Raw genomic sequence first — 17,994 nt, forward strand, 5'->3', positions numbered from 1 at the left:
TTTTAGTGGGTAGTCTTATCTGACAGATTTTAATTATGTTTCACGGGCCAATATCTGCCTCTCATGATGTGACAGGTCTAAAAAAAAAAGTTCCTTTATTTCTATTGTGCTTTTATGTGGAAGATTTTCCCTATTTAGACTGCTCGCAACACAGAGATATGAAGAAAGACTCCAAAAATGTTTCTTCAAATGCCACATAGGTTTTAAGCAACTGATTCTCAAAGTAGCCCTGTTCATACTTTGCATGAATAATTCATGCAATCATTAATGAATTAGGTCTGCCTTGAATATGGTAGATTTGCACTTTCATTATTCTGTCAGGTAGCAAAATAAGTTAGTTTAACTAAATTTGTGCCTTTAACCAATATTGTGCGCCCTCCTTGCTTTAGCAGTTCTTCCAGGTGCATTGTTTGAACTCACAATCACAAGTTTGAAACCTGAAAAGTCATCAAGGTGTTATTTTTATATACATTTACGCAATGTGTGGTGATGTCCCAATGTTTTTAAAAAAACATTAATATATCCATAGTGATGCAGGTTTGGGAAGAATCTGCCACAATAATTGGGTGAACAAGTCTTTATAAAAACCTGTGCCACAGAGGCTAAGCATCTTTCCAAGAACTTCATAATCAGCATGAATTGGCAAACCCATGCAATGTATTGTCCAAGATGTGCAGATGTTCACCTATGAATGTCAGTTGCTATACCTTTGTGCTTTATTCATGGGCTTCAGAGGGGTGTCTGGTTGGCCACTTTAGGAAACAAGATACTGGCCTTCTGGTATCTGCACCGTATCTCAATAATTCTTCTTATGTAAGTAAGTGGATATGCACAACGTGGGTGGCACTGTGGGTTAAACCACAGAGCCTAGGGCTTGCCAATCAGAAGGTCGGTAGTTCGAATCCCCACGAGGGGGTGAGCTCCTGTTGCTCGGTCCCTGCTCCTGCCAACCTAGCAGTACGAAAGCACAAAGTACTGCTCCAGTACTTTGGTACTGCTCCAGCGGGAAGGTAAACAGCATTTCCGTGCGCTGCTCTGGTTCGCCAGAAGCGGCTTAGTCATGCTGGCCACATGACCCGGAAGCTGTACGCCGGCTCTCTCAGCCTATAGAGCGAGATGAGCGCCCCAACCCCAGAGTCGTACGCGACTGGACCTAATGGTCAGGGGTCCCTTTACCTTCAAGTAAGTGGATGATGGTTACCTAAAGCTTCATCTGCTAACCTATTTATAGATTATGCCCCAATCCTTTCTCAAGTACTGTCATCTCACGAACCACATTGTGTCCGTGATATCTGGGTTTGATTATTGTTTTTGAGTGGGCATCTATTTAAATTAACACTAGGAATGGCAGAGAAGTTCAGTTCTGTTAGGATTTAATACGAACCTACCTACTTTGAACCTTCCAAAATAATATGTGAACAGAAAATAGCTTTCCTTCAATATTTACTCTTCTCCAAATTTTGTGATAATGTTTTCTAAAATGTGTATATTAGGGGAAAGTGTGCATCAAAATGCATATATCAGTGAAATAACATAAACTGCTTTATATTAGGATAAATTGGTTGCAAAAAGGTGACTATCAGGCAAATTGCATATAAAATGTGTATATTATGAGAAATTTGCATTAAAATGCTTTTACATTTTTATTAGGATTTTTATTTTTATTTTTACTATGCGTAATGGTGGATATTTTTGAACACTGTGGGTAAAAGAGCAGGCAATTACTAGAGGAATGTCAGCAATAAGTAGAAAGGCCCTAGGCAAGATGAGAGATGGTGATGAATAGGTGGTCTAGGATGCAAGGCATTATATGTCTATTTCCCCATTTATTTGCTCTTTTCAGCCTGGCCCACGCAAACATATAAACAGCCGGCTAAATTAGATCAAGGAAAGATGTTGCCAGTGTTCATCTATAAGATCAGGAAGTAATTAATACATTTGGTGATTCAGCTAAGATTACTTTGAATGTGAACACAGTTGACAAAGACGTAACCAGTATTAGAATCATTCCTATACATTACTCAACATAATGCAAGGGACTGAAATAACCCTTGCCAGGCGGTGACTGCTAAACTTTCATTTGATTCTTTGAAAGCAAAACAGCTTTTCTAAAATAGCACAGCACATTTCCTGCATGCTGTGGAAGAACCATCCTTTTTAGTCAGGTTATGCTAAATCTGGCGACAAATAGTGTCTCAAAGCAGTATTTGATTAGAGGATTTAAAAGGACAGGGAGAGAGAGAGAGAGAGAGAGAGAGAGAGAGAGAGAGAGAGAGAGAGAAGGTTGATTGACTTTTAAATGCATGACACTGAGTGTTATAGAAAACTCATTGTATAGAACCTAATTAGCAGTGTAACTTGTGGATAATTGAAAAGTAATTTACTGCTTCTTGTTAAAAGTTACAAATTTAAATATCACTTGTGGAAATTTGCTGTTTCAAAATAATTGCCATGCCAATAGTGTACTGAATATATGAGCTGTTTTGTCAACTGTGTATAGACTACTCTTTGTGGTGAATGTAGGGGGCCCTGCTGAGGATGTATTAGCTGTACAATTCCACCTTTCTAGAATTCCTTCTCCCATTGCTGCTTTCGCAACACTCATATCATAATTGGCAACTGTTGATTAAACCCAGTTCGTCTTTGAAATCTGAGTCTCAATTGCTGTTTGCGTGACTGCAAGGTGTCCAAGGGTAAGGTGAGTAAGCAGTTTATAAAATTATGCATTGCATGGAGGAAATGGATGGATAAAAGTTTTCCTCCCTCTCTTATAATACTAGAATTCATGGGCACCCAATGAAGCTGAAGATGTTGGACCACAGCCATGTCTGAGTATTCCGATAAAATGATCACAAATTACTTGAAGGCCTTTTCATAAGTTCCAGCCAAGCACATGCACCAAATGTTGGCAGGACAGAAAGAAAAAGACTCTAGAGGAGCTCAACATCTAGTCATGCTTGAACAGGACAACAGTTCTGTAGAAGGCAATTTTTTCAAGTAATGAAGGGGCATATTACAATATTGTTCTATTATTATCCCAAAGGGGGGAGATTTCTACACCAACCAGAAGGACAGGGTTTTTTTGTTGCTTAAATGTTACAGTGCAAATGGGCCTCTCGTTGGAATGTCTAGCTTGGGCGGGTAGAGATATAGAACAAGGTTGAATAGATTTATTGTGACCCCAGAAGGAGGGAGATTGCAGGAAGGAGGGAGGGGAGACCAAGATCTTACATGGTAATAGGAACTTACTATAAGTTTCGATTTCCCAGAAATCAGGTGGTTTATAAGAAATCAGGTGGTTCACAAGAAATCAGGTGATATTGTATTCTGCAAGTCTATATAAAGGGGGTGCACCCTGACTGGGTGTGCAGGTTGTGAACTTATCGCCCTGTACCTTTGTTCTGCATATATGCATTTCAAATAAAATCCTGTTAATAACCTGCAAGGACGTTTTGCCGCTTTGTGTGAATCTGTGCTCCGGGGACCCAATAGCAGACGTGGTTGGTCCTTCAGTATCATGGTCCCAAGTTATTTAGGACATTCATTAAAGGTCAAAGCATCCACCACTACCTCTTCCTTAACCTGTCCTGAAACTTAACTGAAGACAAGTAATCAGACCCTCCCAACAGAATGCCTTTTCCTATATTGCATACTGGTAATACAAGTTCCAGAATCCCCGGTATTCTGTCAGTTTCCTGCTGGGATTTCTGGAACTTGTAGTCCTCAGCCGCATGGGTAAGGACAGATTGCACTGGAATTTAGAAGTGCCCAGTGCTACTGCTTCCCCCTTTTTCAAATTTGTGGGCCTTGGGTTAGGGCAAGGTACTGGCAGCTCATGGGATCAAGGCAAGCATAGCCCTGTAATTCACACCAGGCTTTGTGAAAGTCTGGGTTCAGTTCAATTTTGTCCTCTTTCTTGCAGCATCACTGCTACCAGGGTTTTAGACTTGTAGGACCAGGAATCTGCAAGCCAGGTCTTGTTGTCTAGTAGCCAAGTGTAAATGTCAGTACTTTACAGTGAATATGGCAGGAGTAAATTAGGCAAAAGGTTGGAAGAGTGAGGATGATGTTTCATCAACAACTATGATGGTGTGGGAAAATAAATAGGCATAAGAGTTAGACATAATGAAGAGTCTCCACCAGAATAATAATATCCACATCAGTAATCATAGCTGGCAGATTACTGTGGCAACCCTAAAAAAGTTTTTATTAACTATTATCCCCATGGAATTATTCTCCCCAGTGTATTGCTGCTTTATGAAATCAATTTTGTTTAGCTTTTTCTTTGCTCCTAATAGAAATTCAGCAGCAGCAATAATAATTATAACAAAAACCCGGAAGGTACATAGTAGAACCATAAATATTTACAGAAATCTTGATAATGTGTAACTGAATTTACCTGGCTAGCATTACTCATCTGAAAAATAAAGGCTTTGGAAAACGACGATAATATTTTCTTTTCTAAACTATTCTGTAGTTCACAATTCTATTTTTCCTGGGCATTCCTTGTATTTTATAAGCAAGGGTCCAAAGAACCATTAAACTATTTTCATGAGCCCAATTGATATTTTTGCTGCATTTCTGAAACATGGTGTTGCTGTCAGGAGCTTGTCCTACTCTCGAGTAGGACCCTGGCAGAGACACGCACCCGACTGGCATGTTCTCTCCCTCCTGGTCGATCGTTCGGGAGCTTCAAAAGCCTTCTTCTGCCCGAACATCACAGCAACCAAAGCCAAAAGACATCGGCACACTTAGGGATCTGCAGTCTTCGCAGCTTGCGTAACAGAACTCAGCAACTCAGCATTTTGGCTAATCTACTTTATTTACATATAAACACACATGGAGCACTGCAACATGGCTCCCTCTCTAGCATCAGACAGCAAAGAGAAAAAGAACAAAGGACAATAGTACCACTTCACAGAACTCAGTAACACAAACACCCTGTCTCCGTCACTTCCCACACTGTGGAGTCAAAACATACACTGTCATGTGATAGACAACAATCCTATGACTGCAATCACGGAGCAGGAATCTTAACAGTTGCATGTTCCCTGGTGCTGAAGCAGACTTTGTAACTGAGGATTCAAAAGCAGTTTATAGTGTAGCATGAGCCCAAACTGTAGAAGAAAAGTCAAAAATTCCACTGGGCTATCACAACTGGTGTGTATGAAGGCTTAGCAGATATTTGGACATCTGCCTTCATGCTCTATGTGACTTCATAGTGATCAGTTTCACCTGGAAAACCACTGGCCATGAATTTGACACATAAGATTAATCCAGTAAGAAAAATCCCCATTTCTAACATTGCTAATTTTTGCTCTTGGATAAAATGCCTTTTTACTTCACTAGAACAGCCATTCCATTTCTAAATGTTTGCTTTGGTAAATTACTGAACTGTTTACATTTTGCAGTAAACAGACATAAACAATTAGGTATGCTAAATGTTTCTGGGGCATCTCACTTTTTGTAGTCTCTAATGCACTATTATAGGCCTTAATGACTCTAATGCTTCAAAGTGCACTAGATGAGTAAAAGGTAAAGGTACCCCTGCCCGTACGGGCCAGTCTTGACAGACTCTAGGGTTGTGCGCTCATCTCACTCTAGAGGCCGGGAGCCAGCGCTGTCCGCAGACACTTCCAGGTCACGTGGCCAGCGTGACGAAGCTGCTCTGGCGAACCAGCACCAGAGCAGCACACGGAACGCCGTTTACCTTCCTGCTAGAAGCGGTACCTATTTATCTACTTGCACTTAATTGTGCTTTCGAACTTCTAGGTGGGCAGGAGCTGGGACCGAACGACGGGAGCTCACCCCGCCGCGGGGATTCGAACCGCCGACCATGCGATCGGCAAGTCCTAGGCGCTGAGGTTTTACCCACAGCGCCACCCGCGTCCCTTTAACTTTAGATGAGTAGTGTCAGCTAAAAACAACTTTCAAAAGACTCTTATAAGTGATCTCCAAAATAATTTACCTGTTTCACAATTCCTCTGTGTTTTTTAACATTTACCTCAAGGATCGCTATACCTCCAGATTATTAATATATTTTAGCCTGTAAAAAGTTCTATACTTTTTGACGTTGAGTCAATAGGAAGCTTTCCTTAAACCTGATAAATAATCATTACAGTTATTGCCATCTTTCATATGATATGTGAATTCTCAGGCCCTTTCCCCATTTTAAAGAAACATTTATGACAAAAATCACATGATGTTACTGTTTACCTCAGAGAATGTCAGCCATTTTGAGCAAGTGCTATGGGCACCATCCCCTCTTATCACCTCTCCTCTCCCTTAGATCACCTTCCTAAGAGATAGATGCCTTTTCAAGAGATCTGGGTAAAAGTCAGATCCAGTAGAATTAATCTGAGCCTTGAAAAAGCATACAAAGCTGAAAGAGGAAGTAGGAAAGAGAATTACTCTTCTGACATCTTCCTTCAGCTCTATAGGCTTTTCAAGGGAAAATCAATAACCAGCTCATGACTAAAGGGACCGGGAGATGTGTAGGTGGTTCAGAGGCTTCATTGATGCTGCAGAAAGATGTCAAGGGCACCATAGTGCTTACAGGCACCAAGTATTTGCACCCAGGAGAATTAGAGTAGCTACCCACTTCTCCAAGGCGTTGACTTGCCCCTCACATTGAGGGGGCCTTGCGTTGTGTGACATGATTTGCATGTCATGCTCCCTCTATGTGTCCCACCCCTGCCCAGTGTGCAAGTGCTGTCCAACAGCAGCGGGCAGCGGGAGGATAGCAGTCCCCTCCATATTGAGGGGGGCTCAGCCCCCTACCCACAAATACTGAGGGGGCTGAAGCCCCTTCCAACCCCTATAGTTGGTGCCTCTGTCCCACTTACTTTCAAAAACAGATGAAAACTAATGCCAGCCCTCCTGGTGTCCAGAACATGGTCTGAGGACACATGATCTGGCCACATTTCTGAAGGTAAGCAAGTCTGGGTCTGCTCAGTGATGAATAGGAAACCACCTTGGAATGCCATGTAAGCTTCCTTGAGTTGCATGATGGGGGGGAAATGTGTGATATAAATGTACTAAATATTAATTATGGTGTGATTTCAGTACGGAACTGCTGCTGGACACATGTGAACTAAGCAATTGTGACACATGGAGCAGAGTCTCCTGCAATTCCAACAGTAAACAAGCAGTAAAGTTCTAATTTTCTAGGCTCAATATGGTTATAACACTGCAAATGACATAAATTCATGACATACCTTTTCCACTGAGTTAGAGCCTAGTCACTTCTATAGTAATGTACATTTTTCACTCTTGTTTCATGTCACACTTCTCTGAAAACCTGTCCCCTTTTATTCTGGAAATGATACGAACCTTCTTTTTTATCTTCCAGAGAAACCTTCACTTTTGTATCCGTTATATCTTTGAAAGAGGATAGAAACAGAACTACATCGCCTTTCTCATTCTTAATAGGGACAATGTCCAATAGGCACCAAAATGAAGACCCTGTAGGGGGAAAAAAGAATATATTTAATTCAAACAGCAATCTTTTTTCTTCTTTGGTAGAAAGATATATTTAAAGAATGAAAATTACAAGTAATGCAATTTTAAAAAATACCAAACCAAAACACCCATAACTTATTTAAAGGGTCAATAGTCAGGAAATCACAGATGTTCAGCTCCTGTAAATCTCTTTGCATCATCAGCTGAAGCTCAGTAATTCTGCTTCCTCTGAAACCAAAGCATTAATTTAAACGCAATATGCATCTACTGGGATCATTAATAGTCTAATGAAGCTTTTTATTTTTCTTACGTGTTATTTCCCTTTTAACTTGGCCTGTGTTTCTTATTTTAAAGAAATGCCCCCCCCCCCCAGTATGTTAACTTTGGCTTCTTAACCTCCTTTATTCACTATCAAATGTCATTACTTTAGATTATGCCATCTCTCCCTCCTTGCCCTCCCCCTGGCATTGGTTACATTCCTGGCGTCTAATGTATGACTCCACTGTTTCAGAGACATTAAAACTAATCACACTCTGCCTTAAAATAGAAACTAAAGCATAGCTCCTCAAATCTCAGCTGTTAAATACAAGCAAGTTGAAACTCATTAAATGCTTGATTTCTACACAGGAGAATATCTGATACCCCTCTGCCTATGGAAATTACTGTGATAAATGTCTTCTGTGCAGTGTGTTAATTGCACTATGGCAGCATGGCAGGATTGTTTAAACACACTAGTTCAAAATGCATACAATTACATGTGTTTAAAGTCACTAATTTTTTCCTGAATGAGTATGATGTATTTAATGCGCTGGCTGTGATTTTTATAGTCATACTACATGCTACTACTTAACATGATTAATAGTAGCAAGTTGCAATTCGCACAAATATTTTATGCAGCAGGAGAAAATGACAACAGTCCCCAGTTATTTCCAGCAATATGCCTCGTGTGTTGAGGTAAATGGAATTCACGTACCAAGGAAATCGGGTCTGAATACACAACTACTGGACATACATTTTGGAAAGTATCTACCAAGGCAACAATAATACATCATAATAAAATGCAGTCAGCGCTCCTTGGGATTTTTCAGGGTAAAATCCCCCCTGCTTAACCTCAGGTGAGCAATTTGTGTGTTCCTGTGGTATTATGTTCCTGATAGTCTATGGCAGGGCTTTTCTTTTCAGCGGGAACTCAGTTCTGGCACCTCTCAGGTGTTCATAGTGAGTTCCAGCACCTCTTTTTCTAGAAAAAATAGCACTGGACTATGAGGATTCTGACCCAAAGAAGGAGCAACCAGCTGGTTCAGGAACACCAGTGGTGCAACCTTTGGAGGTGCTGAACTGGGACTCTGACACTGAGCTAGAGCTCCCAGGATCCAGAGACACACAATTTAGCAACAAGCACTGATCCAGGCTTGCCAATCAGAAGGTCAGTGGTTCGAATCCCCACGATGGGGTGGTCTCCCGTTGTTCGGTCCCAGCTCCTGCCCACCTAGCAGTTCGAAAGCATGTCAAAGTGCAAGTAGATAAATAGGTACCGCTCTGGCGGGAAGGTAAACGGCGTTTCCGTGCGCTGCTCTGGTTTGCCAGGAGCAGCTTAGTTATGCTGGCCACATGACCTGGAAGCTGTACGCCGGCTCCCTCAGCCAGTAAAGCGAGATGAGCGCCGCAACCCGAGAGTCATCCGTGACTGGACCTAATGGTCTGAGGTCCCTTTACCTTTACACCTGGGGTTTCACATACCCCAGTGCCAGTTTTCCAGTGCGGGTGGCATGGAAGGCACGTTTCCATGCCCATTGTTCAATCTGGACACTGTGAGAAGTGAAGTTACAGGGAACCAGGCACAAGGCCTTTTTAGTAGTTGCACCCGCCCTGTGGAATGCCCTCCTGGCAGTGCCAGATTAGGTACTGGCCTATGAGCCCTATGCCTTTTAGGGGCTCCATGACAATGGATCAAATAATATTGTTTTGGTTTATTTAAATTTTTGGTTGGTGAAATAAAAAACTTATTAAGAGATAATTTGCAAGCCCCCCTCTGCATCCCAATTTTGACTTCTTAGGGGCATCCACAGCGTTTAATCCAGCACTGCCTCTTGGCAGATTTCAAAGTTAAACAACTATATACCGTATTTTTCGCTCCATAAGATGCACTTTTTTCCTCCTAAAAAGTAAGGGGAAATGTGAGTGCGTCTTATGGAGCAAATACCGCTGCGCAGAGAGGAACAGCTGCGCAGCGCCCCTTCAGCGAAGCAGGAGGAGGAACGGAGCCCCTTCTGTTCAGCAATGCGCCTGTCCTGCGAAGCCGGAGGAGGAACAGAAGGGTCTCCTTCTGTTCCTTCTCCAGCTTCGCTGAAGGGGCGACGCACCTGCCCTGGCTTCTGCCTTAGCCGCGCGCAGCTTCTTTGGGCAGGGGGAGCCTTCATCCCGCTGCCCTGAAGAGGCTTGGCACGGTTATCCCAGAAGCCAGAACAGCCACACGGTATCCCAGAAGCCAGATCCCTCTTGCTGTTCTGGCTTCTGGGATTCAGAATAATTTTTTCTTGTTTTCATCCTCCCAAAACTAGGTGCGCCTTATGGTCTGGTGCGTCTTATGGAGCGAAAAATACGGTGATTTCTTGTAGGCATCTGAAGGCAGCTCTGTTTCGGAAAGCTTTTAATGTTTGATGCTGTGTTTGTGTTGGAAGCCAACCAGAGTGGCTGGGGCAACCCAGTCAGATGGGGAGTAAAAGAATTATTATTATTATTATTATTATTATTATTATTATTATTATTATTATTTATTACAGGTGGGAGCAGACTAAGAGATGACAGAGTGCTAGAGGATTGCTCCTAGCAACAGGCTACTCCATTGCCCATACACAAGAAGGTCTCATCGACTAGGTATGGGCAGATCCATCAGTTTATGTTTCTCTCTGTTTCTCATTTTTTCAGACTTCAGTTCTTCACATTTCCCTATCAGTTTGCATTTAGAACATAATAAAATATGGAACAAACAGCAGACAAATTAGGATTCAATACCTTGGCAACGCAAACTGTTTGACCATATAATAATGATAATTAACAGAAGCAGCATTTATTTACAACTCTGAGAAGAAAACATATGGTTCTAGTTTATCTTCAAAATTATTATTCCAAAAAAACAACAATAAAAAGAGACTCTTTCAACCAATCTCCTAATTTTTCTCCTCGAGTTACTTCTTGAGAAATGAGTAAATTTTAACCAGCAATGAACGAATGGATTTATTATAATCACTGACTTGTTTTACATAAATGAAACACGTAATAGTTAACACTGTTTAAATAAAACAGTCATTTGTAGCTAAAGCAAATAAACCACCAACATTAAATTAAACTAGGACTGTAGCTAAATAAGATGCATGTTAAACTGAACAATTCAATGTCTCCAAATTATTATTTTTCCAGTCTGGATTGTCTGTGTGGATTTCTAGTGTTCTGGAATACTCCGTTCTTGCAGCAGCAATTAATTCTAAATCATCAGCGTCAGTGTCTCTCCTTTTAAATATGCCAAAAGAGTTATCTTCAAATGAAGCAGAATGTCACATCCTGCCATTTCTTTAATTTTATTTAGAGCTCCTCTCTAACCATAGCAGCTGGGGAGGCTGCCTTGCTCGCACCTTGGGAATATGGTGGGTTGCTGGCGCCAACTGAGAGGGGAAGGTATGAGGCAGTGGGAGGTCAGGGTGGGGCAGGCGCTGCATGGAAACCAATCCAATGCTTTTAATGTCACATCTGCACTACTCCATGCCAAGATCTCTTTAGAAATGTATGCTGTATTTTTCCATCTATAAGACGCCCCCATGTATAAGACACCCCCTATTTTTGAGGACTCCAATTTAAGAAAATGGGGGGAGATACTATCCGTGTATAAGACGAGCCCAGATTTTGAACATTATTTTAGAGTAAAAAAACCAGTCTTATACATGGCAAAGTATGGTATTTATAAAAAGTAAGGTTCATGAAAAGTTTTAAATTTAATGAAATGCTCACAGATGTTTTGATGGATGAAAGGGCATTAGGATCTTGTTGTATTGATCTTTTTTGAAACCAACCTTAATTTGGCAACATTTCCTATATTCTTGTTTTATCTGTGCTGCAATATCAATTGGGAAAGCATGTGTCCTCAAGCCGTGTGCCAGATCACGATTCAAGGCACTGATTTTTAAATTATGGTTTAATATTGTTCATAGCATGATGAACTTGCAGCAATAAAATAATACAGAACATATATCCTTAATATAAGCCAGCATCAATGATGTAAGAGAGAGAAGATACCAGATTCACCGACAAGCTGGAATCAGATTAAACCTCTGAGGTACTAGCTGAAGAACATCAATAACTTTTAGTACTTGTTGAATGGCGGAAGTCAGAGATCTTCACATTGTCATTGCTTTCACATCTTTACTGGTTTCATTTTTTAAGATTCTAACACATAGGAAAATAACCATGTTAAATAAATGCAATTATTTGTACACTACTGGTGTGTGAGAAATCCAGTGACTATGGCATTTCAAAGGGGGGGGGAGTTATTGTTTTTTAGAAAGCTTTTCACAATAAATAACTTCCTTTGCCTCAGATAGTACACACAAAAGGCACTGCCTCTGTCAATAATCACTGTCTGACTAAGATCTCCTTCACAGATTTATATTTATGCATTCTGTTTATTGCCCTTAGCTACTTTCTGAGAAGAAAGAGATCTCACCCCCCTCTTTGCAGTAAGATCCTAATGTTATAAAAAAACCAACCCGCTTGAACATCCTCAGGGCTGTGAACTTGGTTAGGGTAAAACGAGACAAGAGCTGGTGGATTTAATATTATACAAAGTCACAATATTTCTTTTGTATCAAAATTCAACCAGCATGGAATCCTTTTCAAACCAGGTGAGCACAAGCCCTTAAAGCCAAACTTATGGAGGCCACATGGCAGCCGTGGGCAAAGGCAGCAGCAAAGTGGGTACAGCAACAAATTTCCTTGCACATCCCTCTCTATCCTCCAGCCAGGCAAATAGGAAGCATGACGTCAGGCTTCAGGGAATCGGATCCCTCCCCCAGAGGCAGTAAATAAGCAGATCAAATGAAAAGAGCGTTCTTACCAGTTAGTTTCTTTAATAATCACAGCGAGAGAGAAAAGGAATGCATACCTCTCTAGAAATGGTGTTGCTCCCAGTACAGGTTTACCCCCCTCCATCTCCATTAATCTACATCATTCCTACGTTCTATCATTCTCAATGCCTGTCTAGTCTTAGGCAAAGGTGGGTCAGGAATGCTGTCCAAGGACACTGAATCTGCCAACTGTCTCTCTCCTGGTGTTTCCTCTTCTAGCTGTTCCTCACCCAGTATTTCCCAGCTTTCCCCCTCTGGACTATGCCCCTCTGCAAACCACTGTTCTAAATCAGTACTGTCCTCCTGCCCTAGGGATGGTTCAGGAGAAGGGGGGCGGCCCCCACCATTCCTACTCAGTCCAGCCCCTGACACACAATTAGAGTTTGAGGATGTATTTGTAGCCAGGCAAAAACACTCAAGAATGCCAATGAGGGTTTGGCCTGAGGAGAGGTATTCCCAAGAGCCAGGCAGAGATACCTGGAGACTGCAAATAACCCTTGAATTCAGCAACAGATTTCATCCTCAGCTAAATCTCCCACCCTCTCCTTCTGCATCAGATCATAGTGAACATAGAGTAGGAAGTGAGAGATCCCACCTCCTCTTCACTGCCTGCAACACGTGGAAAAATCAGGAAGAGTTTTCCCTTCAAGACAGGGATCAGGAAGAGGATGGTTAATCTCGGTTGGTGCCATAGCACAAATAAGATCACACCAGGATGTGTCAGGTTAGGTTTCCTCAACATGACATTCAATACATTGAATTTCTGCCTGCTAACAATCTGGGGATGAAGCTCCTAAAGGTGAATTGCAACAACAGTGACATTTTACACAGAAGAAGCTGAAAGCTGGCTGCGGTAGTCATCTTTGCCACATTAAGTTCATAATGGGATTTTACAGCATGGTGAGGAATTACATGCTTAGAGAGTATTATTCTTCCAGATTTAGCAGATGAAACTGCACAGTCATATCATCCAGCCAGAAATTGTTCAATAAAAGGAATGTGAGTAACTCTCAACTTGTAAGTTATCAGGTTGTATTTGCTGCTTTTAATACTGCATGTAACCACAGAAGCCCAATTCTCTCTCTCTCTCTCTCTCTCTCTCTCTCTCTCTCTCTCTCTCTCTCTCTCTCACACACACACACACACACACTGCAGAAGGCTAAAGTGAGTAAGGGGAGGAAGGCTGTAACTTTTGATCCCAATGTTGCCATGACTCCAACCCAAACATGCTTACACTTTGCTAACTCTCTCCCTCTGATTTACGCACATTTGGCAATCATCTGAAATGGCTGGGCTGCTGGCTGTACCGCCATAAGCTCTTCCATGGGCTTTAATAGGGCTTAATAAATGGAAATTAGTGATGTATGGAAGTGAGAGCTGGACCATAAAGAAGGCTGATCGTCGAAGAATTGATGCTTTTGAATTATGGTGCTGGAGGAGACTCTTGAGAGTCCCATGGACTGCAAGAAGATCAAACCTCTCCATTCTTAAGGAAATCAGCCTGAGTGCTCACTGGAAGGACAGGTCGTGAAGCTGAGACTCCAATACTTTGGCCACCTCATGAGAAGAGAAGACTCCCTGGAAAAGACCCTGATGTTGGGAAAGATGGAGGGCACAAGGAGAAGGGGACGGCAGAGGACGAGATGGTTGGACAGTGTTCTCGAAGCTACCAGCATGACTTTGACCATACTGCGGGAGGCAGTGGAAGACAGGAGTGCCTGGCGTGCTCTGGTCCATGGGGTCACAAAGAGTCGGACACGACTAAACGACAACAAATGGAAATACCGTTGTTGCTTTTGGAAGGGCTGATACATATACAGCAACTAATAATGAAAAATACATAGTGTACTGTGTGGCTTATGTTGTACCCTGTCCCAGTACACACCTGACTACAGGCAACCCCCTATTTGCCTGGGAGTTGTGTTCTGGGTCATCATGCGTGGCAATGATGCACGCAGAAGATTTCTCTACCCCGTTATGACTCCACCTCATTCTGCCTCCTTTTGTGGCCATGATGCACACATCATGGATATATGTGTGAAGGAAGCAACCCACCACCTGCTACAACTCTGGGTTAGCTGCTCAGTTGGTACAGCATGAGGCTCTTAATCTCAGGGTTATGAGTTTGAGCCCCATGGTGAGCAAAAGATGCCTGCCTGCATTGCAGGGGGTAATAATAATAATAATAATAATAATAATAATAATAATAATAATGAATTGATACCCAGCCACTCTGGACGGCTTCCAACAAAAGATTAAAAATACATTAAAACATCAGTCATTAAAAACTTCCCTAAACAGGGCTGCCTTCAGGTGTCTTCTAAATGTCAGATAGTTGTTAATTTCTTTGACATCTGATGGGAGGGCATTCCACAGGGCAGGTGTCACTACTGAGAAGGCCCTCTGCCTGGTTCCCTGTAACTTCGCTTCTTGCAGTGAAGGAACCACTAGAAGGCCCTCAGCACTGGACCTCAGTGTCCAGGTTGAACGATGAGGGTGAAGAAGCTCCTTCAGGGTTGGATTAGATGAACCTCGTGGTCCTTTCCAACTCTACAATTCTAACTGCACCCTTCCCAAAGGTAACTTTTTTTGTTTGCGGGGGGGGGGGGGCAATGACTAAATTAGGATTTCTTTGTATAAATACTGAATATTTGAAAGCTCCTTGAGTTATCTATCTATCATCTATCTATCTATCTATCTATCTATCTATCATCTATCTATCTATCTATCTATCTATCTATCTATCTATCATCTATCTATCCCACCTGTCCCTCCAAGAATATCAAGGTGGTGTACATTACTCCCCCCCTATCTAGTCCAGAACACTAACTACTACACTACACTGGCTTTTAATATAAACATTAAGAATTCAATTTTATGGGGGGGGGGCTGTTAGGAGGGGCAAGCATCATTCCTACTCATTTCTATCCATTCTATAGGATACAAATAACTTTCTCTCTCTCTCGCATCCTCTCTCTGCTTGTTTTTATGTCTCCCTCTTTATCTCTGAAATGTAAAATTGTTCAGGAGCAATTATGTAAGAGAGGAATAAAATCCAAGATACAAGAGAACGAAGGGGTTATTGACTCAGGGCAACTAACTATGTAAAACTGTTCATAAGAAAATACCATTATATAATCAGTTATCATCCTGCTTGCTTCATAGATTATCTGTAAATATTTCTGCCAGAGATCTTAAGAGCAAAAGAATTAAAAGCTAGACTAGTCCAGAGGTCCTTCTAACATGGCATCAATCCTGAAGAGGGCTAAAATTGCTGAGAAGACTTTGCTGGCACACACTGCAAAAAGCTCACTTAAAGCCCAAGTAAGTAAATCATAAGAACATAAGGACCCAAATACATTGATAAGACCAGTGCTTTTTTCTGGGGGGACACAGGGAACGCATACCCCTAAACATTTTGTGAATCTAAGTTTGGCCTCGTTGAGGGGCAGTATTTCAATATGAGTAGGGGGGGAAAGCACTGGATAAGACTTGACTTCCTAGCTGAAGCCATTTTGACTGTTCCTTCATCAACACAGCATGCTTTTTAAATTAAAAAAAAAACCCATGTTTTGACAGTGTAATGCTTCCTGTCCAATGATATTACAGCCAAGAAACCCTCATTGAGAATTAATGAATTGGCAAACATTATAACTCAGCAGATAGGACTGGCAGCCTGGTGACCGCCTGGGCTAATGCCATACCTATTGCAATCCTCTGTGGATTTATGCATTTCCCACCTAATTATTACCATCATTCATATTGTATAGTACTTTTACACCATGTCCCAAGATAAAATTACAGTGGGGAACAAATGTAGCCCACCCCTTGCCTCTGGTTTCCTATTAAGCCCTTTATTAGCGGTGTGATATGCAACGAAGAAACAGGCGTTTTTAGCAGTGCACTCCATTTATTGAATGTTTTCCCTACAGAGGCTCACCCAGCACGCTGCTGGTTTCTTGGAACTAGGCTGAAACACTTTTGTTCATGCAATCTCCTGATTGTTTTAAAAAGTAAGCGTTTCCTACAATGTTTTAGTGTTGCATTTTATATTTAACTCACTGTGTTGTATGTACATCACCCTGGAATTATAAACAGAGTGGTACAAACATTTAAAGAGCATTGTAAAAATGGTAGGGTGTGTGTGTGTGTGTGTGTGTGTACCCAATATGAGAGAAAAATCTGGTACATGTATTAAAGAAATATCTATAAACTCACATGCAAATACATTTCCCCCACCACTATCCTCCAACAGCCCTGCAGAGGACTGTCCCGTGTAAAGAAGAAGATACAGCCATCCTAAGCTTAGGACCTAAAACCTTTCAAATTATTTTTGCCGCCTGAATCACAAAATCCCATAAGCACCTCATCACCCGGCAGCAAAATGATGGTGAAAACAACAATAACCATCAACGACAATAAATTAAATAATGAAATAAATTAAAGAACAGACAATTTCCTGCCCATTCATGATGCACAAAATCAGCTACCAAAGGGAGCCATCTCACTATGGTCTGCAAAACACCCACACCCAACATTCCTGACTGCAACAAAATCCACCCTTTTTAGCACATGACACTCCATTGACCACTCTCTCTATGATCCCTGTACACAATGAAAATCCACACTGAACTTTAAAAGCTAAGAGTTTACAGAAGATGGTGAGGTGGAACCGCCTGCCTGACTCCAGCGTAGACCCAAACCCTCCTGAGCTAGTGGAACTAGTTGTGTCATTCTCTTGATTCTGACCTACTTGTGTATTACCTGAGTTTTCAGAAGTTGGCAGGTACCTTATTTTGAGCTCCTTTTGATTTAGAATAAAGATATAGATCACATCCACACCAGGCACTTGTACAGCATTAACAGCCATGCCTTCTCCCCCCCAAACCCTAGGAAGTGTCATTTGTTAAGGGTGCTGGGAATTGCAGCACTGTGAAGGGATGCCTAACAACTCAGCATCAGTTCCCAGGATTGTTTGGCAGGAGCCATGACTATTAAAGTGGTATAAGAGTGCTTTAAATGAGTGGTGTGGATGTGAGCAGGGATGAAAGCAATACAAGCTGCAGATGAGCACCTGGTCAGAATGTGAACAAAAAATAAATAAACTTGCAACTTACTGATGGTATAAGGCAACTGGCAGAGACATAACTGAGTTTTCAAACTGAGCTTTTGAGTTTTTGTCTTGCCAGATAAAAGAGCACTTTTAGAATATCTGTTCAATATCTAATAGAAACAAAATATATCAAGAAAATGTAGCCATTATAGTAAATACTTACTATATTTCCTAATAGCATTTTACCTAGCTCAGTTCTGTGCTGATTATTCAGTGTTTAAAATGCTCTGTATTATGAATTCGGATATGTGCCTGAAATCACTGCTTGGTCTCTAGGCAAGCCTGTACTGAAAGTGTGTCAGG

At 41.6% G+C, this 17,994-nt stretch overlaps 1 protein-coding gene across 2 annotated transcripts in view; it reads right to left on the reverse strand.

The window, feature by feature from the left end:
• Positions 1 to 17,994, reverse strand: part of KCNH8 (potassium voltage-gated channel subfamily H member 8) — a 156,963-nt gene that overhangs the window by 83,227 nt on the left and 55,742 nt on the right. For both annotated transcript variants that reach the window (XM_083577680.1, XM_083577679.1), the window contains exon 3: positions 7,333 to 7,464. In XM_083577680.1, the coding sequence (XP_083433806.1) occupies positions 7,333 to 7,464 (132 nt within the window). The remainder of the gene's footprint in view (positions 1 to 7,332; positions 7,465 to 17,994) is intronic.

The sequence above is a fragment of the Podarcis filfolensis genome, assembly GCF_964270895.1.
Source record: "Podarcis filfolensis genome assembly, chromosome: 12".
NCBI classification, from domain to species: Eukaryota; Metazoa; Chordata; class Lepidosauria; order Squamata; family Lacertidae; genus Podarcis; species Podarcis filfolensis.